The sequence below is a fragment of the Homarus americanus genome, unplaced genomic scaffold, assembly GCF_018991925.1.
Source record: "Homarus americanus isolate GMGI-L3 unplaced genomic scaffold, GMGI_Hamer_2.0 scaffold49310, whole genome shotgun sequence".
Classification (NCBI taxonomy): domain Eukaryota; kingdom Metazoa; phylum Arthropoda; class Malacostraca; order Decapoda; family Nephropidae; genus Homarus; species Homarus americanus.
Genome location: NW_024735038.1, coordinates 1596600 through 1624229, shown reverse-complemented (window position 1 = coordinate 1624229; position 27630 = coordinate 1596600). Strand labels below are relative to the sequence as shown.

The 27630-nt window shown below is 42.9% G+C and overlaps 1 protein-coding gene across 1 annotated transcript in view; it reads right to left on the bottom strand.

Moving 5' to 3' along the window:
• The window catches only part of LOC121870775, a 202030-nt gene that overhangs the window by 93056 nt on the left and 81344 nt on the right, over positions 1 to 27630 (bottom strand). Inside the window, exon 3 of the mRNA XM_042372731.1 lies at positions 7033 to 7159. Coding sequence (XP_042228665.1) covers positions 7033 to 7159 — 127 coding nt within the window. The remainder of the gene's footprint in view (positions 1 to 7032; positions 7160 to 27630) is intronic.

Sequence of the window (27630 nt, the reverse complement as noted above, 5' to 3'; positions counted from 1 at the left end):
AACTGAACATTTAAAATGGAAATCACACTTTTACATGCGTTTCTGTCCAATGATTAAAAGTGAGATATTTTACGTGTATTTTCGTTTAAATCGTTTTTTTTTCTTTAGGTTTTAAAACATTTACTTTGTGTGTATGAGTTTATGTACATATGTGTGTGAATATGTAATTATGTAAGCGTACTTGTGTGTACCCCAATTATTAACACACGGTCACACATAAACAACATTCACATGGACAGAACATTTCAGCATATACTCATTAACTATCGAAATACTATATAACCTAACCTAACCGGACCTAACCTAACCTAACCTGCAACAATTTTTCCGAACTCGATAAAACACTCCAAATATAATTGTCTATTTTTTCCTACCGTGGACAAAACTCAAGAGAGAAGTTAACACGCTTCCTCACCTTTTTTTTCTGCAGGACGAGGTAAAGATTTTCCAGACGGTGAATCTAAAGTCAGGTCAGTCAGTCGTGTGAGAGGCTGCCAAGGTTTTTTTTTTCTTTGATAATTATAATAAAATGTTGAGAGAGCCTTATCTTGACATAGAATATTTCCCCTGTAGCGCCTTGACTTCTCTTACCGCCCACCAGAAACGTTATAACAGTATAATTTTTTTTTTCATTCTCTCTCTCAAAGGGCAAAGGAACTGCTATATGACCTTTGAACGAGTGAGTGTTGCTGAAGGTCAATCGTATAAAGGGGAAAAAGACCGATTCCTTCTGTTCATTCGGTCTCAATCGGTTCCTACAGTGGGAGACTAATAATTATCAGGTTTCTACAGTAGGTTGGGTAATGACGTGGTCTCTACAATAAAGTCAATTAAAAAACTCAATAAAATGGTCACTGTACCTTCACATTTAACTTCACTAAAAACCATATCACTATAACTACCTTCCTCCACACCATCACCACCATCATCATCACCACCATCATCACCATCACCTAACCACTATACATCTCACCTTACCACACATAACACCGATCAATACAACACTAATTTAATACCTCAAAAAAAAAAACTCTCACTCACGGGTTAAAATACAAGATAGCAGAGACGTACCAAAGCCAATAAGATACTGAGGTCCCTGGCGTCTTAATCCCTTGAATACGATGTCTTAACCCTTCCAGTACTATGTCTTAACCCTTTCAGTACGATGTCTTAACCCTTCCAGCACTATGTCTTAACCCTTTCAGTACGATGTCTTAACCCTTCCAGTACTATGTCTTAACCCTTCCAGTACTATGTCTTAACCATTCCAGTACGATGTCTTAACCCTTCCAGTACTATGTCTTAACCCTTCCAGTACGATGTCTTAACCCTTCCAGTACTATGTCTTAACCCTTTCAGTACGATGTCTTAACCCTTCCAGTACTATGTCTTAACCCTTTCAGTACGATGTCTTAACCCTTCCAGTACTATGTCTTAACCCTTCCAGTACTATGTCTTAACCATTCCAGTACGATGTCTTAACCCTTCCAGTACTATGTCTTAACCCTTTCAGTACGATGTCTTAACCCTTCCAGTACTATGTCTTAACCCTTCCAGTACTATGTCTTAACCATTCCAGTACGATGTCTTAACCCTTCCAGTACTATGTCTTAACCATTTCAGTACGATGTCTTAACCCTTCCAGTACTATGTCTTAACCCTTTCAGTACGATGTCTTAACCCTTTGAATACGAGGAGTTAGTCCCTTCAGTAAGACGACGATGTACTCAAGAGGGTTACGATATCGTCGTCAAGGGGTTAAGACGTGGTACTCATGGGGTTAAGATATAGTACTCAAGGGATTATGACATCGTACTCAAGGGGTTAAATCATTGGGCTCAAGAGGTTACATCATCATACTCAAGGGGTTAAGACATCGTTCTCAAAGGGATAATAATCCTCGTATTGTTTTCCGTGGTCCGGGTTTCAGTAATTAGCCCCTCCAGCCACTCACAACCAACAGGCTCAATTATCTCCCTTCTCATTGGTTCATTGACCTGGTGGATTTTCCCTTGACGTGGTTGAAAAAATTCTCAAGACTTACGGCCGTATTATTAAACAACATCTTCCCTTGAAGAGGGTAGTCGTGTTTCAACCAGAGTTTTAAACTAAAATTTATTTATAATATTGGAATTAGTTAATTTTACCGCCACACCGCCCCGTTAAGTACTGTACTGCGGAGTCCCCCAGGACTCATTTAGTTTAAAACTCGAGTTGAAACACGACGACCCTCTTCAAGGGAAGATGTTGTTTAATAATACGGGCGTTAGAATTTCCTTTCGAGCAAAATTACCAATACCAAAGTACTGTTACTTTATCACGAAGAAATCCACTAACGCTTTGGTCATGGAATTAATAAGTTTACTGAGATGTGAGGGAAATAATTCTCTCTTGGGTTTTAAATGCAGATGAATGGGTGTATTTACTAATCTAAAATACGTGCTTAAAGACCTTAGTTGTAACCTCAACCCAGAACATGGCAAGGTTTCTCAATAGGTGTTGTGCATTTTGTCAACAACGAATGAAATTTATTATAATTTCTCAAAACACAAACATTTCACGGTCTATGTTAGTATTTAGTGCACAGTGCTATGAGGGAAAAGACCCAACTAAGCCATGTAAATGAATCGATATGGGAAAAAAATAAGAGTTTGTGGTGATATCAATAACTTTATCTCTCATGACTGAACAACACAAAACACCTTCTCTGATATTACACCAAATTAATTAATACTTCCCAATGGTATGACTAGATAACACAATAAATTATATCTTCAACAAATTATTATCTCCCGAAAAATAATTCTTATAAATGGATTATACATAGATAATTAGCAACGATCGGTACTAGAAGCTGACCACACAATACAGTTTTGTAATAGGGGGATGCTAGGGCCTGGATGACACCCAGTACATCCTCTAGTGGTGTGAGCTTAAGACACAACATCATGGTTATTACAGCATCACGACATTTTCCCCTCTTGACTGACCAATTTCACAATTTCCTGACATTTAACCTGACTTTACTAACCAATTTCAAACTTCACTGACAATTCTCTAACCAATTTCATATTTTCCTGACACTTACATTATCCATTTCATTATATTCTGACAATATGAAACTAAACAGAGAAAGAATAAAAAAAGAAAAAAACAATAGACGAGGAAAAATATAATGGGAAAAAATCGGCAAGTGAATACAAAAAGAAAATGGGAAGGTGGGAAAAAAAAACAAGATGGAAGGTGAGAGAAAAACAAGATGGAGGGTGAGAGAAAAACAAGATGGAGGGTGAGAGAAAAACAAGATGGAGGGTGAGAGAAAAACAAGATGGAGGGTGAGAGAAAATCAAGATGGAGGGTGAGAGAAAAACAAGATGGAGGGTAAGAGAAAAACAAGATGGAGGGTGAGAGGAAACAAGATGAAATGAAGATAAGAGAGAGAGAGAGATAATGAATCATGAAGATTAAAAAAGAGGAAGAGTAAGGATGAAAAAGGGGGGTGAGGAGGTGAAAGAGGGGAGGAGGAAGTGAAAGAAGGAGGAGGAGGAGGTGAAGGGAGGGAGGAAATACAGAGAGGGAGGAGGAGGAAGTAAAGAGGAGGAGGAAGTGAAAGGGGAGGAGGAAGTAAAGGAGGAGGAGGAAGTGAGAAAGAGGGAGGGAGGAAATTAGAAAGAGGAGGGTGAGAGTGAAAGGGAGGGGTGAGAGTGAAGAGGGAGGGAGGAGGGAGTGAAAGAGGAGGAGGAGGAGTGAAAGAGGAGGGTGAGGGAAGTGAAAGAGGGAGGGTGAGGGAAGTGAAAGGAGAGTGAGGAAGTGAAAGGAGGGTGAGGGAAGTGAAAGAAGGGAGGGTGAGGGAAGCCAGAAAGGGAGGGTGAGGAGGCAGAAAGAGGGAGGAGGGAGGAAGTGAAAAAAAGGGAGGAGGAGGAAGTGAAAGAGGAGGGGATGGGGAAGTGAAAGAGGAGGAGGAGGAAGTGAAAGAGGGAGGAGGATGAAAGGAGGTGGAGTGAAAGAGGAGGGTGAGAGTGAAAGAGGAGGGGTGAGGAAGTGAAAAGGAGGGTGAGAGTGAGAGAGGAGGGTGAGGAAGTGAGAGAGGAGGGTGAGGGAGTGGGAGAGGAGGTTGAGGGAGTGAAGGAGGAGGTGAGAGTGAAAGAGAATTGAGGTGGGAGAGGAGGGTGGGGAGTGAAAGAGGAGGAGGTGAGGAGGTGGGGAGAGGAGGGTGAGTGAGGAGGGAAGGGGTGGGGAGTGAAAGGAGGTGGGAGGTGAGAGGAGGGAGGGTGAGTGAGAAGGAAGGGTGAGGAAGTGAAAGGAGGGTGAGAGTGAAAGAGGAGGGTGAGGGAGTAGAGAGAGGAGGGGTGAGAGTGAAAGAAGGGAGAGTGAGAGTGGGGAGGGAAGGGTGAGGAAGTGAAAGAGGAGGAGGAGGAAGTGAAAGAGGAGGGTGAGGAAGTGAAAGAGGAGGGTGAGGAAGTGAAAGAGGAGGGTGAGGAAGTGAGAGGGAAGGGTGAGGAAGTGAAAGAGGAGGAAGTGAAAGAGGAGGATGAGGAGGAGAGGGTAGGGCTGAAATGAGAGTAAATGGGAAAGACAAAAATCGACTAAGTTTTGAGGATGTGAAGAAAAAAGGATGAATTAAGAAAGAGAAAACAAAAGGAAAAGAAGGTGTGGTGGTGGGTGGTTGAGGTGGGCAGGCAGGCAGGCAAGGTGGATAGGTAGGTGGCGTCGTGTTGCTCGCAGCCGTCACCATGGTAACATCTTAACCCACCCCGCGTATCCTCCTATCACATCAAAGGCACAACCAGACTCCACTCCACACTCCCACAATCCTTACAGGAAATGAAGGAACACATTCTCCTGCCACCACCCTCAAGATGTCACTCCGACATACTTAGAAACCTTAATAAGAGGATATTAACATGGTGAATTAATCGTATTTAACCTCGAGATTAACCAACCTGGCACTAACCTAACTTAAGCTAACCTAATTTAAGCTAATCTAAGCTAACCTAAACTGCCCAAACCTAACCTAACTTAACCTGAGCTGACCTAATCCCCCCAGGTAGAGTTATAGGTTAGTCTTTCTTCAGGTAAATTAAGCTAGGATGCCTAATCTTCAAGTGATCCGAGTTTTATGGTGTTGGGCCTTCATATGACTATCTGATCAAGCACCTTGTTTACATACACCGTTCGCACGCTACATCCGGTATGGCAAATCCGGTCTAATGTGTCATAAATGGACTTAATGAGGATTATTACTTAAGCTGGAAATAATGAACCACCTCTTGAACCCGGATGTTGATACAATACGCTAAATCACACCACCTACAGTGTCCCAAGGTGTACAATCCCCCCCCTCCCCTCCCCTCCCCTCCCCTCCCCTCCTCCTCTGGTTCTCACTGCAGGAGGGAAGATAATTTCTACGTGGAGGTTTTCTTATGTGTAAATTATGCTGTATATCTCGCGTTCCTGTTTCGGCTATGTCATAAATCATCCTGTCCTTTTTAGTAAACATTAACATATACGAGTATTATAAGTTGCTTTGCCTCGCTACTGTTATTGTGGTTTTAAAATATGTTAAAATTAATAAAATCATGTTTTTTATAATGTTAATATTAAAACCATTCATTAATAGTCTGCTTTATGATAAAATAACATGAACGTTCAAATTAAACTATCGAACACATATCAAGACAGTGTGGTGATCTTGAAGCAGCATCACCACGGCCTCCGGGTCTCCCACTCTCGTTTCATTATCGAGGAGGCTCCAGGCTCTCATAAGCTGACATCTTACTCTGATTGTATTTTCCCTTATATAAGACAGACAGTGATTATATTAATACGGTCTCGGAGTTCAACTGTTTCTTTTAATATATATATATTTTTTTTCAGTTTCCGATTATATTCCCTTTTTCATGTTATCAATAGCTACCTAAGTAAACAAACGAGCTGATACAAAAAAAATTAATATCTTGACGTCTTCTGGTGAGTGTCAAGTCGCTAGTTCATCCCGACCAACTTTGTTTACCTAAGGGCAGTGTCTTAACCCTACAACACGTTAACTTAACACAGCGTGATATAAAGACACGTATTCTTACTAACTGAAGCCATAGTTATAAATATATTCGCTGCAATGTTACATACTTCCTGCAGTCTCTTTTCCTCACCTCAAAAATTTACACAGTTTGTACACAGAGTTGGGAACTGTAACACACACACACACACACACACACACACACACACACACACACACACACACACACACACACACACACACACACACACACACACACACGTATCCACACTATCCACTTCAGTTTCCAATATATCGGGTCCCCACAACCTCTATTTCCCGTCCTACACTAAGACAACCCCCACGCAGGAGGTAATAAATATCATCCCTAAATATTGCCAATAACTGTCGCACTTTCACCTACTCCACCTACCTGAGAACCCAAGCCATGTCCTATATTGATTCCTTATAATGAGGCCAATAATAGTCTCTCCTGGCGCGTATTGAATATGTAAGACCCTGTGAGGCGGTTGTCAAGTATAGTTCTCTGGTCTTGTTGATAATTATGTGTAAATCACCTCAAGTGTTTTTTGCTGTGTTATTATTATTGTGATTATTAATTTTGTTGTTTGCTTATGTTTTAACTGAAAATGTTAAAATATGTTTAGTGTCCCGCTTCCAGGCAATGACTCGGGGGGGCCCCTAGTCGACCACATCGACTAGCTACCCACCTGTGTAGTTGGGGGAAGTGAGTGCAATGTTAAGAGTGCAATGCCGGCACCCGCTGTGTCCTTGTGTACCTAGAGATTAGAGTCTTCAGTGTGGGACCTACATTCACGTTTTCTTATTAGGATCAGAGAGTAACAACGTCTTAGGAACCAGCTACCGGACGAGTAATGAACAACAAGAACATGTTTTTGGTCCTTTAAATCAATGAACAACGACATTTCAGGACGTACAGCATCTCCCTGGTACCTGTCAGTCACCATAAAAAAAACGCGTCATATGAACAAACAACAAGTGTCAGAACCTACCTGCGACGACGTTGTCCGCCTGTGGTAGTCGCTGGAGGACGTGGGTGATGAGGCCGACCTCAGTGCACGCCTGCAGGTTACGTACACTCTTGCGCAGGATCGCGATGAACACTGACCATATCTCAGCCTGTAAACATGACACCTGTTAGCCTACAAATGTTAACACCGTACAAAACTGTTTACACTACAGTACACACACACCTGTTAAACACTAAATACACCGGATAAAACTAAAAACACATGTTAACACTACAACACCTGTTAACATTACAAACACCTGTTAACACCACAAACACCTGTTAACACTACAAACACCTGTTAACACTTCACACCTGTTTATACCTGCCTGCAAACAATAGGTATAAATGTCATCAGATAACTTACACTATTTTCGATAACTTTACAATGGTACCTTCAACGCAGCGTCGACAAACTCAACTTTTGACCTTTTCAATGATTCATGTTTAGCCTCAAGCTCAGACCTTGACCTCCAGCACATTAACTTACAGTACATCTGTTGTTTTGTACCTCGTTCGGTAATGGCAGATGCTGGTGGAAAAATCTATCTATATATATATATAAAACAAAGAAGTATGTCTGTGTGTTTGTGTGTCCGAACGAGAATCTCGGAAACTACTTTACCGATCTGTAGTGATGATGGATGGTGTTGTATGTAGTGATGATGGATGGTGTTATATGTAGTGATGATGGATGATGTTATATATAGAATATGAAAAGTATCCCTCTGTTGTCATTGGCAACATGGATAAGAAATGTGAATACTGCTGTGCAAAGAAGTACAAAGGAGAATCTGCTGGACTGTGCTGCTCTCATGGGAAAGTACGACTGCCAAATTTGGAAAAACCACCACAACCATTGAAGACTCTCATGCTGGGAACAACACCAGAGTCAAAACACTTCTTGGAAAATATACGGAAGTACAATTCATGGTTCCAGATGACATCCTTTGGAGCTACCAGAGTAGTTCGTGAGCACGGATACATGCCCACATTCAAAGTCCAGGGTCAAGTCTATCACAAAGCAGGATCCCTCTTACCACCGGAAGATGAGCAGGCAAAGTTCCTCGAAATCTACTTCATGGGAGATCATGAAAAGCAGACTACTATCAGGTGCGGCAACATTCAAGGTGTCAGACATGACATTGTCCTATCTATCCAAAAAATGCTGCATGAGCGCAACACGTATGTACAGTCATGTAAAAATGCCCTGGAAAACATGCCTTCTGACGAGTACTAAGTCAGGATCAAAGCAGACACCTTAATGCACTACAGTGAGACAATGTGGAGCCTCCCGGAGGGTGGCGTCCGTGTCCTCGCGAAAGAGCCGCCCGGAGGGCGGCGATTCCGCTAGTATACAATAACAGTAAAAATATCAATAATAACAACATTTTACAATAATAACATTCATATCGCTTCTATCATGGTTACAAAAAACAGTACAAAAAACCTAGCTCACTCCTAAGTCAGAAACACACACAATCCTTCACAAAGAATCAACTCAAAGAGAGAGAGAGAGAGAGAGAGAGAGAGAGAGAGAGAGAGAGAGAGAGAGAGAGAGAGAGAGAGAGAGATATTAGTCTATCACAAATTTCAACCTCTAAAGATCCAATTTGGGTTATGATATGACAAGTAATAAGATGGCAGAGTTGAAGACTGCGGCAATGTTCTCCGTCTTCCATTAACATCACCATTACCATCGTCATCATTATCATCATCATCATCCTTATCATCATTACCATCATCATCATCAATATCATCAACAAATATTATCAACAACATCATCATCATCATCATCATCATCATCATCATCATCATCCTTATCGTCACCATCATCATCATCACTCTGGGCTGAAAGCACTTAAAAGTCATCATGAGGACAAAAATCGACTTCAGTAAAAAATTCCCCACTGAGGGAAGTTTCGGTACAGAGCGAGAAGAAAAAAGAAAGTGACTGGCTTCTTTCTCCTCCTTCCCGTCCACCTCCCGTCCACCTCCCGTCCCCTTCGATCCTCCCCCGTCCACCCCGTCCGTCTGTAACACACCGTCACAAGTCCTTTTCTACACTTTTTTTTATTAATGTCTCAATCTCTACCTGACGCAGAGAGCAAGTTCGAACCCCCACTAAACAGACAGTATAAAGTCCGAACCCCACTAAAACAGACAGTATAAAGTCCGAACCTCACCAAACAGGATATATAAAGTCCAAACACCTCACCCAAACAGACAGCAAAGTCCGAACCCTCACCAAACAGACAGTATAAAGTCCGAACCCTCACCAAACAGACAGTATAAAGTCCGGAACCCTCACCAAACAGACAGTATAAAAGTCCGAACCCTCACCAAACAGACAGTATAAAGTCCGAACCCCTCACCAAACAGACAGTGTAAAGTCCGAACCCCTCACCAAACAGACAGTATAAAGTCCGAACACCTCACCAAACAGACAGTATAAAGTCCGAACCCCTCACCAAACAGACAGTATAAAGTCCGAACACCTCACCAAACAGACAGTATAAAGTCCGAACCCCTCACCAAACAGACAGTGTAAAGTCAGAACCCCTCACCAAACAGACAGTATAAAGTCCGAACCCCTCACCAAACAGACAGTGTAAAGTCAGAACACCTCACCAAACAGACAGTGTAAAGTCAGAACCCCTCACCAAACAGACAGAAGAAAAAGCAAGCATCTTTTTCTCAAGAATTGTATATCTAAAATCTCTACCTAAGACGCCGAGGACAACACAAGGAACCTCTTTCAGCCGAGATATAAACAGCGTCTCCACGGAGGAACACGAGGCGCTGGCAAGAGAGCAGCACAGCAGGTGAGAATGTCTTTGTTCCGCCCACAAGAAAACGTGTTTATAAAAATTCTACCAACTTTATTGTTGAGAATAATTTCGGCTTGACTTAACCTAACTTAATTTATCCTAACCTAACAATTCCTTATCTTAATTAACATAACCTAAGTCGTCCAAACCTAACCTAACCAAGTATTACCTTACTAAACCTAACTTAATTTATCTAAACCTAACCTAACCAATCCTTACCTTATGCTAACCTAATCCATCAAAACCTAACCTAATCCAAACCGAAACATATTTAACTTAATCTAAACCCAAACTAAACATACCCAATCCAACTTAACCATATTTAATAGCACGAAAAACTTGTTAGACGTGGATCAAAACACAACAATCATTAGTACTTGTGCCATACGTGAGTCAATCTGTATACAGCCAATAAAACCTTGATACTATTTAAATACAAACGAACTGACAGACGAACGGACTAACAAGCGAAAATACAAACAAACGGACAGCAGAAAAAAAAGGAGAAACGGATAAAAGGACAGAAAAATGGAAGGAAAAACGGATAAACAAATCAATGGACAGATTGACAAACGAACAGACGGACACAAACAAAACAAACCAACATACACACGGGTGAACTTACGCCAAAACCTCACCTCATTTTAACCATCTGAAGTCGTCACCATTTACTAACAACACCCAAAAATAATTACTGTAAAGATGTTTCTAATTTCTTCTCATATAACTTCTAAATAACCTTTAACTCTCTCAAAATAGCCAATTAGTTCCTTCATCCTCGACTAGGAGGAGTTTTTTTTTTTTATTCCCTCGAGTAGGAAAATCCTCTTATTGATGATCGCAATGACGGTGGTGTAGGTACGCTCACTAAGCCTTCACTAATGACAATATAAAGAAGAGAAGAGAAGAGAAGAGAAGAGAAGAGAAGAGATAGTGAAGAGAAGAGAAGAGAAGAGAAGAGAAGATATAGAGATAGAGAAGAGAAGAGAGATCAAACAATTCTTAAGCCTTCACTAATGGCAATGGTTGTATATAGTAATACCCATTATTTGTAGCGTTCTCTTGGGGGATAAGGAAGGAAGAGGGGGGTGAAGGGGGAGAGTAGGGGGGGAGAAAGGGGGAGAGTAGGGGGAAGAAGTGGGAGATTGGGAGGAAGGTAGAGTGGGGAGAGGAAAGGGGAGAGTAGGGGGTGGGGTAGGGGGGGGGGGAAGAAGCGGGTCTCATAATGTGTGTCTGTATAATCAAAAACGAACAAAAACGCTAACAGATTACCAAACCAATTATGAATTCGGCTTAGTCATTGTACTCAAAGGTTTAAGATATCGTACTCAGGGGGTTAAGATAATGTACTCAAGTTCAATAATCGTATTTAAGGGTTAAGACACCATATACTCAAGGGGTTTATCCATTGTGCTTAGGGAATTAAGACACCGTACTCACTAGATTAATTCATTGTACTCAAGGCATTAATAATCGTACTCGTGGGGTTCTATACATGAAGTGACAGCACCAACGCTAACTTACAGCCCTTACTCAGAGACGCCGCTCAAGACGCTGTCCAATTACAAGATTCCTCCTCTACTGCAACATTTCCATTTGCATATCAATCAATATTTCGAATGTCTTAGTACTACAGTCATGAGACGAACTATTATGAAACGTGACAAAAACAAAATAAAAATTCATGCATCTGAAGGAATCTTGTTTTAGATCTTATGACACCTGACAAGAAGTTGGATACACCTGAAGAACACATGTAAACAAACTAACAAATATTTTCTGTATTTTGCATAATCTTACAGGTGACAGTATTTTTGTTTCTGTCTAAATAAGGGACAGTTTGACATCATAAAGGCCAGTCACATCTACACACATATCTTACACACCTGACGAAAACTCAAGACGGAAAATTTCAGAATCTTTGCCAAAAATGTTTAAGACGGGAATATTTCGGAATCTTCAAGTCAGAACAACAGGACGTAACACCCAGTTCTCTTCACCTCCTGGACACCATTCATAAGTTTTCTCTCGCCCTGGGTCTCTTTCCAGCGCCTTATTCTTTCCACGCCTCTGAAGTTTCTTTTGTCAGTTTCGTCTCAATGTCAACTGTAATTTTTCCTCCCGTGTTCTCTCCATTACGTTAGTGTTGCTCCAGGAGAGAGAGAGAGAGAGAGAGAGTGTGTAATAATGATAATAATAATAATAATAATAATAAAGAACGGTTTATTGAAAAAGTTCTGCAGCCCGGACTGAAAGTATACATTGGAAATAAATGTGCGCGCGGGCGGGCGCGCGCGCGCACGTGTGTGTGTGTGTGTGTGTGTGTGTGTGTGTGTGTGTGTAATATCACCATTTGCATTTGAGTCTGACTGGTTTCCTGGAATTCAAGACTGTTGGTGTGAGCTGCTAGACTGTTGAAGTGATGTTTCTCCAGACTCTTAATATATACTTCCAGACTTAATAATTGCATCCAGACCGACTGCTTCTTCCACCTTTCCTTCTATCCATATACTCACATCCTTTGTCTACTCCACCTTTCCTTCTTCTATCCATATACTCTTCCTACTCTCACTAATCCTCAGCCCACCTTTCCTCCTCTACATTAGGATTATGCTCTTAACCAGATAAATACCCAGGATTAATGACCCGGATTTATATCATTACTTGGGACTCTTCTCTGGCTAAGTTATATCTTCATTATGTCATCGTAATGTCAAGTTGAAGTCTTTGTACGACAGACAAAACACAATAGCTGCTTTACGGGTCTGCCCCTCAGAGAACAAAGCAATTGTCTTCCATTATAAAAAAAGAATAGGGGAACCATCTTCAACCCTTCTCTGACTGTAGCTCTCCTTCGGTCGGCCTTCCTTTCTATCTCTCCCTCGGTCGGCCTTCTTCCTTCTCATCTCTCCCTATCGATCCCTCTTGGTCTCTCTCTTCAAGGTTTCTCCCTTTCTCCATCTCTCTTCGACCTTTTCCCTTCCAGGCATCACCTCCAAGCCTCCTTGCAGAATGGAGAACTGATTCCTATTCTATCAGTCATCTCATTTAATACAAACTTTCAAGTTCTGACCACATAGTGAGAGAAAGTCCCCCCTCTCAAGCAAGTCTGTAGCCTCGTAGTATAAACACAGTAAAATATCTCCCTGACTGGACTCTCTATGTGTCAAGTTCCCATGATATTTATACAGCAGTACTTGGAGGAGAAACACAGGTATATACAATAATTAACACCAGGTAACGATATCATAACCTGTCTTAATTGAGGATTAATAACATCAACTATTAATTTAGATTCATCCAAAAAGAACAGTACAGGTAAAAGCACAGGTACACTAATTGCCACACGGTAAAGGCTTAATCTGGAGATAATTTATACTCTCGTGTGTGTGTGTGTGTGTGTGTGCTCGCAAGTGCGTATGCCTAAAATACCAAGAACTATACCCCAGACCATAAACAAGTGAACTCTACCAACTACCCTAAAAAAACAAAAAAAAAACAATTAGACCACTAACCACCGCGCAGTAACAAACCATCATAACAAGAGCTCAAGCTACATGCTATTTCATTTTCCAATCAAACCCAACACACAGTAATGATGCTTCCCCCTAGTCGACGTCTCTTCCAGGAATCACCACAAAGCAATATGATGGACTGAACAATGTATAAAACCAAACCATTCCCGAGTATAATGAATTTCACGGGTATATGAAACTGACCCTCTACCTGGATCAATGAATAACCTTAAATAACTGGAGCCAAAGGTATTATCCAGTCATTATTCCCCTACGGTTTACCTGAATCTTACCTGACACACAAAAAAGGAATTTCATGCTTTAATGTATTGCAGGGCCAGAGAGGCATGGAGGGGGAGGAGGGGAAGAAAAAGAAGACCATCCATTAACCATTACAGAAGAGTATGAAGGATTAACTGATGGATAACTTCCCCTAAAGGCAGTCATTATTCTCTTTTTTGTCCTCTAAACTCTCAAGTCCTCAAACTATAACGAGGGACTATTCCTGGCAGCTGCTTAACTTCCCTGCTCAATGTTCAACTTGCTGTTTTAATCAATAACAACAACAGAAAAGGGTGGGGGAGGGAGGGGGGGAGGAAGGGGGAGGGAGGAAAGGGGAGAGAGGAGAGGGGAGAGAGGAGAATCAGTTACTTCTCCCTTTGTCTAACTTGGAGGAATGAGGAGGATGAGGCCGAGTGAAGGAAGGGTTGTGTTATTTGAACGTATGAAAAGGGAGATCTCTCTCATTAACCAATCATCCTTCTCTCCTATAGCCTTTACTATCCATGGAAATTGTAGTATCCATCCAAATACACTAACCAACAATCCCTCTCTCCTATTCATCTCTATCCATAGAAGCTGCAACCAAACCCTCAGTAGATACAGCACCCCCCCTCTCTCTACACACACACACACTATCCACGCACCTCTCTACTATCCACCATTATCCACAAAAGCTACAGTACAATACCCAAGCTAAAAACTATCCAGCCATTCCCCCTCCCACATACATACACACACTGGACATTGTAAACTCTTAACTTCGTCCCCGGAACAAGTTAAACCAGGAAGGACTTGCTATAATAAAATGGTCAACTGTGGACGTGAGGAATTAGGAGTTTTCTAAGTAGGGAGGGAGGGGGGAGTAGGGGGAGGGGAAGAAGGGAATGGAGAAAGATGAGGGGGTAGGTGGAGGAAGGAGAAGGGAGAGAAACGGAGGAAGGAGTAGGGGAAGGGGAAGACAGGAGGAGGAGGAGATGGAGGACAGAGGGAGGAAGGGGAGACAAGAGGAGGAGAGGTATATATTCTAAGTTACTTTCTTCAACGTAATAATAATAATAACACCAACAACCACCACCACCACAACAACAATAAAAAAACCAATCACCAATAACGGTAATAACCACAACAATAACAACAATTACCCTTAAGTAATAACAAAACTAAAATAACAGTAAAGAACCAGAATAAACAGCCGGTGGAGCAGATCTTGGGGGGGCAAGGGAGGAAGATAACAGCAGTCATTTGTTTCAATCAGCGACTTTGAGTGGCTCCCTGGGGCTGCGTTTACTAAGAGGCTCTATTAAGACGGTGAACTGCAATACTGTACCCATCTACGACTACTACTACTACTACTACTACTATCTCAATTCTAGCCTTCTGTGTTTATTACTATCCCTCTCCTTGCTCTCTCTATTAATTATTACTATCCTCCCACTAGCCACCACTATCCACACAAAACTATTTGCTAACCTCCACTATCCACGGAGACATCCCATACCCCGTCAACTATACGTCTCCTAGCCTCCACTATCCACGGAGACATCCCATACCCCGTCAACTATCCGTCTCCTACCCTCCACTATCCACAGAGACACCCCCCCCCCACGCCATCATCAACTATTCCTTCACAGCCGACATTCAATTTCGAACAGAGACGCGAGGATTAAAAAAGGAACTCCTTGAATCGAGGTGGAGAAGAACCTCTCTGACTTTAATCTTAGCAGACCGCCACCTGATCTGCATATCAAATGGTGAGGACAAGGGGGAGGTATTACCCAGCAGGACCAAGTTGAGGGAAAGATTCAAAAGCTCTCTCTCTCTCTCTCTCTCTCTCTCTCTCTCTCTCTCTCAGTGTGCGTGGTTGTCATGAGGTGTTGGTGTACGTGAGGATTATGTGGACGACGGGCATACACATACACACATTTCTAAACAGATATACGCACATATATATTTACACACACATACAGATTAAATAACATACACTAATCCACATACACATAAAGAAAATGTTAACTTATAGAATACACTAAAGTCTGAACTCCTGTATAGCGTCAATAAATACAGTAACCTCGGAAATACATCTTTGGGAAACTAATTATGTTATATTCACTCACCTCAAAAAATATTCTACCCCCAGGAAATTGTATTAATAATCATCATTCTCTCATCATCAGGAGATTAATATCACGTGAGAGGCTAGAGGCAGGTGAAGCATCATAACCACAGGTACTCGACAGGTGGAGGAGCTTAATTAACCTGGCGTGTGTATAGGTCAGAAACATACCTTACCCCCGTGTTGATGGATGATGTACTTATTATACAGCTGTGGAGGCTGATTAATTAATTACTATGCTTCTTTAATTAATCTCTCTCTCTCTCTCTCTCTAAATTATGAGCGGAAGAAAACCAGAAAACATCGAGGCTAACACACACACACACACACACACACACACACAAAATGAACCCTAGTCCAGGTCAGAGTACGGAACAGGCAAGGAAACTAGACACGCTGCCAGCATCCACCTTGTTTAAGAGGGAGGGAGGGAGGGAGGGAGGACCTGGCTGGCAGCACTCCCCCAGCATCGTGTACCGAAAAAACCCACAAACAAACAAAAAAAAAACATAAAAAAACAGGACGTAAATGGTGAGAGAGGGAGCCATGATGGGCCTGGTGAAGTTGTCAGCTGTCTTTACTCTCCCTCGTTGTGGCTCTATCACTGCCTTTCACTCTGCCAGGCTCTATCACCATTCCTCTCCGCCACTCGCTGCTGTGGCTCTACTACCGTTCCTCTCACTCGCCAGGCTCTATCACCACCCTCTACCCCGCTGTGGCCTCTATCACTGTTCCTCCCATGATGGGCCTGGTGAAGTTGTCAGCTGTCTTTACTCTCCCTCGTTGTGGCTCTATCACCGTTCCTCTCACTCGCTGTGGCTCCTCACCATTCCTCTCACTCGCTGTGGCTCTATCACTGGGTCCTCCTCCTTTGTGGCTCTATCACCCGTTCCTCTTGCCCGCTGGCAGCTATCACTGTTCCTCTTACCCGCTGTGGCTCTATCACTGTTCCTCTCCTCGCTGTGGCTCTATCACCGTTCTCCCTTACCCCGCTGTGGCTCTATCACCGTTCCTCTCACTCGCTGTGTCTCTATCACCATTCCTCTCACTCGCTGTGGCTCTATCACCGTTCCTCTCACTCGCTGTGTCTCTATCACCATTCCTCTCACTCGCTGTGGCTCTATCACCGTTCCTCTCACTCGCTGTGTCTCTATCACCATTCCTCTCACTCGCTGTGTCTCTATCACCATTCCTCTCACTCGCCGTGGCTCTATCACTGTTCCTCTCACTCTCTTTTGTTTCCCCCTCATCTTTCTATTCTTTCTTCTTCACTCTCTCTCTTTCCCTCTCTTCTCTCACTTTCCTCTTCCTCTCTCAAGCCTTACCCTTGTTTTTCTCACTCTGACTTGTTTTTCTTCTCACTTTAATAATCCTCTCTCTCTCACATTGCTTTCAAACTCTTAAAAACTTTCCCCTTACTCATCTCTACTCACTCTCCCCTCCCTCTCTCCTCTTGCTCTCAAAATTTATCCCCTCAATCTCTGCATTCCCCACTCTCTTCCACTCTCTTTACCTTCTTCTTCTCTTACTCTCCTCCTCTTTTCCCTCATGTTTTTCCATTCGACTTTTATTGTTCTACACTCTTCCTCTACCCTGCTACTTTCCCCTTATTTTCTTCTACTCTCCCCTCCTCTTCTATTCTCTTCTTACTCTCTCCCCCCAACTCTCCTCTTTCTTCCTTCTCCTCCTTTTCCCTCCCCTCTCCTTCCCTATTTATAGTGGGGAAATAATTAGGTTAACTATGGTCAGAAAAACACACACACACACACACACACACACACACACACACACACACACACACACACACACACACACACACACACACACACACACACACACACACACACACACACACACACACACACACACACACACACACACACACACACACACACACATACACACACACACACACACACACACACACAGCACACCTGTAAGAGTCCCTAATGAGGCACCTGACCTTGTACACCATGGGTCAAAGGTCAAGGTCTCTACAATAGTTCCTACAGAGATATTTGACCTCGTTCACCCTGACTTGAGAGGTCAAGGTTTAAAATATATCAATACACTAAACTACATCTGAAGATTAAACTAACCTAATTATAACTAACCTAACCATGACTAATCTATATATACCTAACCTGACTCCTCCAGGTAGCATTAGGTTTGGGTGTTTAACCTTTAAATTCAGGTGAAATAAACTTGGGTGTATTATCTTCATGTGATCTCAGCCAGCTGTGCCAGGCGCGTTATAGGGTCAAAAAACAATAATCAAATAATTTTACCAAGAGGCCTGACCTGCCTACTGCAGGTCGCAGGTCAGGGGTCAGGATATATAGAGTAATGTACTGGTCCCCTACAACAGTGGCTCCCAATTTATGGTCCACGGAGTAAGATTTTCAGGTCTATCGGATTTTTTTGTTACCGTCGCCTTTATTGTTGTGTATTAATAACAATTCAGTTGTGATTTAATTAGCAAAAATTAATTCATGTTCATGCCAGGCAGCTGTCAGCTGACTCCCGGGTGAATATTATTAGAAGACAGGAATATACTGTATACAGGACACCTGTATATATATCACAGTGGAGCCTCACTGCTGAGCTGCTCCCAATGTTTGGTGAAATAACGTCTTAAGGCATTTTTGGTGTATTTTTCAGTCTGGTCCCGTACCCCGCCTTCCCCATCACTGTAATTTATAGAACGATATATCGTGAAAACGATATTTCGCAGTAATTATCGGCCCCAACCTCACGAAATACCGAGGGTCTACTGAATCTGGAATAAGTAAACTGCAAATGTAAAATATTTACAACTATGGTCTGCAGAATTTTTTCACTCTCCGCTGATCCGTGAAGTTGAAAAGTTTGGCAACCACTGGCCAACAGAGCCCTGGCACCGTCCACGACTCTTTCCTCATAACTTCACTATAAATAAACTACTGCTCGGGGGGAAATTGACTCCAATGTAGGTCAGAGGTCAATGGCCTCAAGAGACTGACATAATTAGTCAACAGTCTAAAATCAATACAGATAAACGGACACTAACAAGAACCTTCCATCCACGACCAGATCATCCAACTCGCTCAAAGGTCGGGAGAAACGAACAAATTAAAACTTAATCCAACCAAAAATTCTCATCTGGTTCACAATGATTTAAAGGTCAATGAAACTTAAACCATTAATCCAGAAACGAGACCTTTAGCCGCCTCACCCAACTCTATCAACATAACCAAATAACTTCCTCAGCTTAAGAAACACTCCTACATCTATCCTACGAGAGGAACCTGACCTTAGAAACCTAAAGGTCAGAGTTCAACACCATGTAATCACCTGACACCTTTTCATTTCCTCATCAACGACCCTGAAATTTAATCCTTCGCTGAGACTCAAGTAACGCCTACTTGACCACAGCTCTGGGAACATTAACAAATTATACGTCGAGTAAATCCTGCAGATAGACGTATTCCCCTTCTACTCCAACTCATATGTCGAGGTTGACACTTTAGTTCCAGTACCTACAGTAACACAGTTCAACAGGCTCCACACACACTACATCCTTGACCACCGAAGGGTCAAGACGTACCTGGCGCTCCTCTCGGAGCAGCCAGGTCAACTGTTAAGTTGGCCTCTACCAACTCCCTCCCGTGAACCCTCCTCCCCACCGGAATATCAACAAGTTCTCGCCAGAAGTTACAATTTCATTTAGGAAAGGAACGGAACCAGTGTTAAACCGAGGTGAACAGTGGTGAACAGTGCTTAAGTCAGTGAGAACAACTCAACAGTAACAGTCGTACCCAACTTAACCTTCACACAGTGAGGTCCCAGGTACCCAGTGATAACGGCCCGTGAGACCCAACAACAACCAGCGATGTGTTAATCCGTCTACGATAGGAAGGCCTAAGACCAAACCTCACTCACATAACACCATCTGTGAGGGAATTACTACACCACATGTCCCTCATAACACCATATGTGAGGGAATTACTCCACCACGTCAGGTCCCTCATAACACCATCTGTGAGGGAGTTACTACACCACGTCAGGTCCCTCATATCACCATCTGTGAGGGAGTTACTACACCACGTGAGGCCCCTCATAACACCATCTGTGAGGGAACTACTACACCACGTCAGGTCCCTCATAACACCATCTGTGAGGGAGTTACTACACCACGTCAGGTCCCTCATATCACCATCTGTGAGGGAGTTACTACACCACGTGAGGCCCCTCATAACACCATCTGTGAGGGAACTACTACACCACGTGAGGTCCCTCCTAACACCATCTGGGAGGGAGTTACTACACTACGTGTTTGCTGTTCAACACCTACAATAATCTGTATGTTCACTGTATGTTCCTTTACCTTTCTCTAATGAAGGCTTTTGTTAAACCACCAATGTATGTAATAAGTCATTTATGTCCAATGTATATTTTCAGCCTTCGGGCTGCAGAACTTTTTCAATAAACCGTCAATTATTATTATTATTATTATTATTATTATTATTATTATTATTATTATTACACACACACACACACACACACACACACACACACACACACACACACACACACACGGGTAAAAAAATATCTACCGGGTTCCTTATTCTCAGGGGGGAAAACCTAACTTATACCACGGTATATCTCAGGTTAAAAGTCATGGAAATTTAAATCCTGAAGCCATAAAGCAAAACATGCACCAAGTTGAGCCCCCGGTCCCAGCACCTACACTACACGACTCGCTCCCTCTCAGCCATACATGTTTGCCTTTCTAATTAACGCTTGTTCGTGCAATGTTGACATAGCGCTGCGGTGCTTAATGAGACAAGACTTGTTGGCAGCTTCCTAATCTTGCTTGATCCCCAGTGACCTTGTCTGACTCTACTTGACCCTGTATAACCTTATCTGACCCTATTTCACCCTGCGTGACCTCATCTGACTCTACTTGACCCTGTGTGACCTCGCCTGAGTCTACTTAACCCCGAAAGACCTCGCATCACTCTACTTGACCCTATAAGCTAGTCTGAACCCATTTGACCTATATGTAACCACTTATGATCCAACTTGACCTCACGTGACCTCGCCTGACCCCCAATCCTCACCCTGAATGTATTTTCCCCCAGTAAACATGACCCAGCCTGTAAATGCTACTCTATAAGGGGACCCCCAGGATGACCCCCCCCCCTCCCCCCCTAGACATTGAGGACTTGCAGGGGGGGGGGGAGGAGGAGGAAGTTTGTGGTGTGTTAGAGTGGGCGACATGAGAGTGAAGTGAGAGGAGAGGGAGAGACGAGAGGAAAGTTGGGAAAGGGAGAGGGATGATGGGAGAGAGGGAGAGGGTGAGGTACTGTACGTTGGGAAAGAGAAGAGGGGGTGATGAAAGAGAGAAAGGGAGATAGTGTGGGTGAAAGAGGAGTGATGGCGGGAAATAGGTAAATGAGAGAAAGTGAAAGTGGAATAGAGACAGGTAGTGAAGATGGGAGAGAGAAGGAATGAGACAGGGTGAGAGTTATGGGAGGGAGAGGGGCCTGGGAGAGGAGTGTGAAATAGACGGACGGCTTAAGGGAGGGAAGGTGGGAAGGAATACTAAAGGGGATGAGAGAGAGAGAGAGAGAGAGAGAGAGAGAGAGAGAGAGAGAGAGAGAGAGAGAGAGAGAGAGAGAGAGAGGTAAAAAATGAAAAGGGAAAACTTGGATTAATAAGGAATGGAAGATAGAAGAGAGAACGAATAAAGATTAATGGGAAGAAGAGTAATATCAGATAAACGCGGGTCGGATGATGAGTAATATAAGATGAAAGATGATTGAGAAAGAATGAAGATTAATAGGAGAGATAAGGAGATGGAGGAAGACAGAGAAGAGTGAGACAGAGAAGAGTGAGAGAGAGAAGTGTGAGACAGAGAAGAGTGAGACAGAAAGAGTAGTTGGCTCTCTCATCTACCTTACTTCAATGTGTGTGTGTGTGTGTGTGTGTAATCTTGGGTACAAATTTTATAAATCTTGGGGGGGGGAGGGGGAAATATATCATGGGATCAGCTGTTTCCTCTTCAGTACAAAGCTTATCATCAAACACATTAAAAAGAAGAGAAAATATTAATACCTATCTATCTCTTATACTTCTTCCTCTCTCAATTTTCTGTGGGGAGGGTCAAGGAGTAAAGCGGTGAGAGAGAGAGAGAGAGAGAGAGAGAGAGAGAGAGAGAGAGAGAGAGAGAGAGAGTAATTCTTGAGCAAGTGAACGACGCTTGGAGGAGAAGTTACCTCAAACAGCACAGGTAAATTACTGTCTTTAATTAACATTCCTTTCCAGGTGTTTGTTTGGTGTGGAGAGACGGATACTTCAGGGCAGGGCAGATCTTACGTCAGTCTCTCGTGAACAATGGCACCCGTACACACTCATGCATACAAACGCACACCCAGGCATACATACAACTAGATGCTTACATAAACTAGGTGTATGCTGTGTTGCTCATGAAAACACACACACACACACACACACACACACACACACACACACACGTACGTTTCTTAGATAAATGTACACGTTTATACTTACATGCATGGAAATGCAAGTAAACACACCATCGGGTGTATTAATATTTTTATTACTGACATTGTTAATATTATTATCATCATTATTATTATTGTTGTTGCTGTTACTGTTAAATCTATACAGATACAAACATTTACACACTCAAACACTCAAACCACATATTTCCATAAACAAACACACATCTACAAGTACACACTATAAACACAAACAAATACACTTCAACATACAAACTTACATCTACATAAACACGACTATACAGTATACACGCACACACGCATACACACACATACATACGTGAGCACTAGAAGTGAACAAAGCGCATCGTGCGTCAACATCGTTATTACCTGAGGACATAAAACACAAACAGAAACAACCTCCCAGTTGTTTACTTTCTCATAAAAACACCGGGGTGATCTCTCTCTCTCTCACAAAGGACCAACCACGGTGTCAACTAACAAATCAGAGGCCAGCAACACCTACGGTAGTTTGTTGCCACACTAAAAGTAACGAGAGGAGCCGAACGAGGGGACCAGTTCTCCCTCCATTCCTCTGTCACTCTCTCTCCTTCCATCCTTACTTCCCTTCCCCCTCATCCTATCTCCCTCCCTCTCTTTCTCTACCCTACTTCCTCTCTCTCCCGCACTTCTTTCTTCCTCTATCCCCCTTGCTCCCTTCACTCTCTCTCCCTCCATTTCCTCCTTCCTCTTTATGACCCGTGGCCAACGTCCCCCCTCCCTCCCTCCCTCCCTCCCTACACACAAACACCGAAGAGATAAAACTATTTTGTTCCGCCCTTTTATAAGATTAGTAAACAAACAATATTGTCTCTTTAAATTATGCGCACGGTAAATATCAAGAGATAATTGTTTATTTGTGTATTTGTTTATTTATTTTGTTAAGAATTATTGACAATACTTCTCCACTTAAACAGATAAATAAAAAATACTCATTTGTCTAAAGGGAAAACCAACGACAAGGGAAAGTTTTCATAAAATTCACTCACATTAATTACCTTTGCATAATACAAAATGATAAAAAAAATTCTTGTCCAATTTTTCACAGGTATTTGCTTAAGATTTACGTTTTATCCACTGAGTACTATATCGCGGTACTCGAAGAATATGTCATAGTACTCAAGGGGTTATGATATCGCACAAGAGAGGCAGAGTGGGGTCATGAAGGAGGGTGAGAGGAGAGGCAGAGTGGGGTCATGAAGGAAGGTGAGAGGGAGGCAGAGTGGGGTCATGAAGGAAGGTGAGAGGGAGGCAGAGTGGAGTCATGAGGAAGGTGAGGAGGGAGGCAGAGGGGTCAGTGGAAAGAGGGTGAGAGGAGAGGCTGAGTGGGGTCAAGTGAAGGAAGGTGGAGAGGGAGGCAGAGTGGAGTCAAGTGAGGAAGGTGAGAGGGAGGCAGAGGGGCTGCGAAGGAGGGTGAGAGGAGAGGCCGAGTGGGGTCATGAAGGAAGGTGAGAGGGAGGCAGAGTGGGGTCAGGAGGGTGAATGCATTTTACAAAGCAGGGATAACGAGGGAGGGATTGGGTGCAGAGGCTCGACGCGGGGTTCCGTATGCATAACACATGGCCACCGCCACCAGGGTACGTCCACCAGGCGACCTGCAGCCTCCACCAGGCGACCTGCAGCCTCCACCACCTGCACCAGGCGACATGTAGCTTTCACCACCTGCATCAGACGACCTGCAGCTTTCATCTCCTGCACCAGGCGACCTGCAGCTTTCACCATCTGCACCAGGCGACCTGCAGCTTTCACCACCTGCACCAGGCGATCTGCAGCTTTCATCTCCTGCACCAGGCTACCTACAGCTTTCACCACCTGCACCAGGCGACCTGTAGCTTTCACCACCTGCACCAGGCGACCTGCAGCTTTCACCACCTGCACCAGGCGACCTACAGCTTTCACCACCTGCACCAGGCGACCTGCAGCTTTCACCACCTGCACCAGGCGACCTGCAGCTTTCACCACCTGCACCAGGCGACCTGCAGCCTCCACCACCTGTAACAGGCAACCTGCAGCCCCTAGCACCTTTCCCGGGAGACCTGCAGCCCCCAGCACCTGTACATCTCCAACAATATAACCAACACAACAACAACCACCATCAATTACACCATAACAGCCCCAAACAGCATCAACATTATTTCCAGCGTTAATATCATTGCCTCAACATTATCCCAACCATTACCACCATCAGCATCGTAACTACCACCATCACAACCACCACCATCACCACCACCAATACGCTTCATAATATACCGTCTTTAATAGATAGTGGTGTTGCTGGCCGCTACCTACACAGCCCTGACACAAGTTCTCACATTTTTTCAGTTCATATAATGTCAGTCAGTCAGTTTGGCTGTTAGACAGACTGACGGGCGGATAGATGGACAGACAGACAGACGGACGGACGGACGGACGGACGGACGGATAGACAGACGGACGGACGGACGGATGGATGGGCAGACGGATGGACGGGTGGTCAGTATCTCTCTCTCTCTCTCTCTCTCTCTCTCTCTCTCTCTCTCTCTCTCTCTCTCGTAGCAACAAGCATGAGAGAGAGAAACCAAGTAAGAAACAAGACACTCAAAGAACTTGTAGAGATAGCTCAATGCTGGAGAGAATAAGACAGAAAACTGAACACCAAACTATGAGGCACTTTGAGACAAGATGGATAAATATTTGTGAGAGAGAAACAAAACTTGAGAGAACTTAAAACAACATTCAGTGGCTCCTTAGCAACACGCGGTGTTTGAAATAAAATATCCTGTCTAGAAATATGTTTGACTGGAGTGAATACAATGATATTTAAGCTCAGTTAGGGGTTACACAAAAACATTACGCTCTGTCAGGGGTCAAACAAAAACATTACGCTCTGTCAGGGGTCAAAGAAAAACATTACATATGCTCAGTCAGGGGCAAAAAATAAATAAAAATTAAATCATTACACTGTCAGGGGCTAAACAATAACATTATGCTCAGTCAGGGGTTAAACAATAACATTACGCTCCACTATGGGGGTAAACAATAACATTATGCTCACTCAGAGACAAAATCAACACTATTAATCTCCATAACAGACTAAACAGCGCGCGGGAACACACACAAAAAAAGTGATAATTGTAATTGTAATAACATTCACCAAAACATAATTCTGTTTTAATTCATTATTCTCATTATTTCAACTTTTACGAGAATGAATATATAACTACACACGTTTATATATGATAAAGGCTTACAGCGCTATAAAACATTGATATAAAGAGGTCCAATGATATTTTCACCGGTCTCAATACTCTCGCTTAGGACCAAGTGACAAATGATATTGTTACGCTATAATAATACTACAGTTTAAATTATGTTTCTTTTTGACGCAGTGTTTATCAGGGCAGCCAGGTGTTTATTGTCGCCAACTGAGGCAATTCTTTGTGTCATGGCAAAAATATTTCTTAATAAATTTTCACTTAATTAAAACTGCACTGGAAGTAAATGGCATTTTTATTAAGCCTTCATATGAATTTCATTGAAAGGGGGGAGAGGGAGGGGGGTGGTGGAGAGGTGGTGGAGGAGGGAGAGGGTGGAGAGGAGGGGGTGGTGGAGAGGGAGGGGTGGTGGAGAGGAAGGGGGTGGTGGGCTGGAGGTGGAAGGGGGAGGCGGAGCTTGGATGAGTAATTAAATATAATAATAATAATAATAATAATAATAATAATATAAAAATGACAATAACCATAATAATAATAACCTCTTGTAACGGCACCATCCCATCATCTTTCTCCCATCCCCACCTTGCCCCTCTCCCTTCCGTCGCTCCATCACCCAACCATCCTCTCTTCCACTTCACCATTCCCTAGATACATTCTTCCCTTTCCCTCCCTCTCCCTTCTCTTCCACTTAGTTCTTCCATTTCCTTCCCTTTACCACCTCTTCTCTTTTATACTTCTCTTACCTCTCCTCTCCCCTCTCTTCCATTTCATCCTCCACTTTCCCTTCTCTTCCACCCCATCCCACATACATCCTTCCTTCTCACTAAAGTGTACCGCCGGTCAGCCAGTCACTCGGAACCGCACTGAACGAATTATTAAAATCCTGCCAGTTACTGGAGCGTGCACGGCTACCTCCCACTCACATTCCTCGTAAAAATGGACATGAAAAATAATAAATAAAAGTGGGTGAGATAAAATGAATAAAGCTGAATATATATATATATATATATATATATATATATATATAGGGGAGAGAGAGAGAATACACATATATACAGATCTAAATAGATCAATATAAAGGTAGACAGTAAGGCAGACATACATAGCTACATACAGATATAATCACACACATATAACTACTGTACATATAAACACAAAGATAGCTCCAATTACTGCTTAACTGACGGATAAATATGAGAGAGATTTTCGCAAGCAACACTCGTCAGCTTCAGGCCAGAGTAACGCACGAAATTTCTGATCCATCCAGACCCAACACCCTGCAGCGGCTGCCTCTCTGAGACCATCATGGCGTCGGCATTAAATCGAGTCACCATGGAACCTTGATACAGTTCCTCGTCTCTGTTAAGGGTGAATAAATCTACTGCTTTATCTTCAAGGTTACGTTATCTTGAATGTACTATGATCGGGTAACGACGTTCGGCTCCCCATTAGGTCTGTTGTCCTATAGAGTTGGGGCCCTTAAGACTGGGACCCTCTACCAGGGAGGAATACAGCTGTATCCTCCCCCTCAGCTGACACAGAGGAAGTCATGTTATGTGGTGGGGGAGAATGTCATAGTGCCATTTGGAGGTACATTAATGACTGCAACTAGAGAAATGCACAACTCTTACTGGCTGAGGCCGAATTAAACCCCGGGACTTGGTTTGGTTGGGTTAGGTTAAGGGTATGTTAAGTTAGGTTAGGTAACTTTGGGGTACGTGAATTAGGTTAGGTTAACTTAAATTAGGAGAGTGGCTACCTTAGGGTTATATTAGGTCAGGTTAAGTTAGGGTAGGTTAGATGAGTTAAAGTTTGTTCCAATTACGTTAAGTTGGAGTTAGTTTAAGTTAGGTAGCGTTGGAATTAGTTTAAGTTAGGTTAGACTTAATTCCGATTACGCTAGGATAAGTTAGGTTAGGTTAGTTAAGGTTAGGTTAAGTTAGGTTAGGTTTCAGTACATCGCCCTCACTACCTAAGTTACGCTTCACATGCTTAACAAACATAACTTTAACTCCAGCCAAACGAGTTATGAAAGAATAATATAGTTTTTTAATATCATGACGCTTCTTCCTTAACTTTC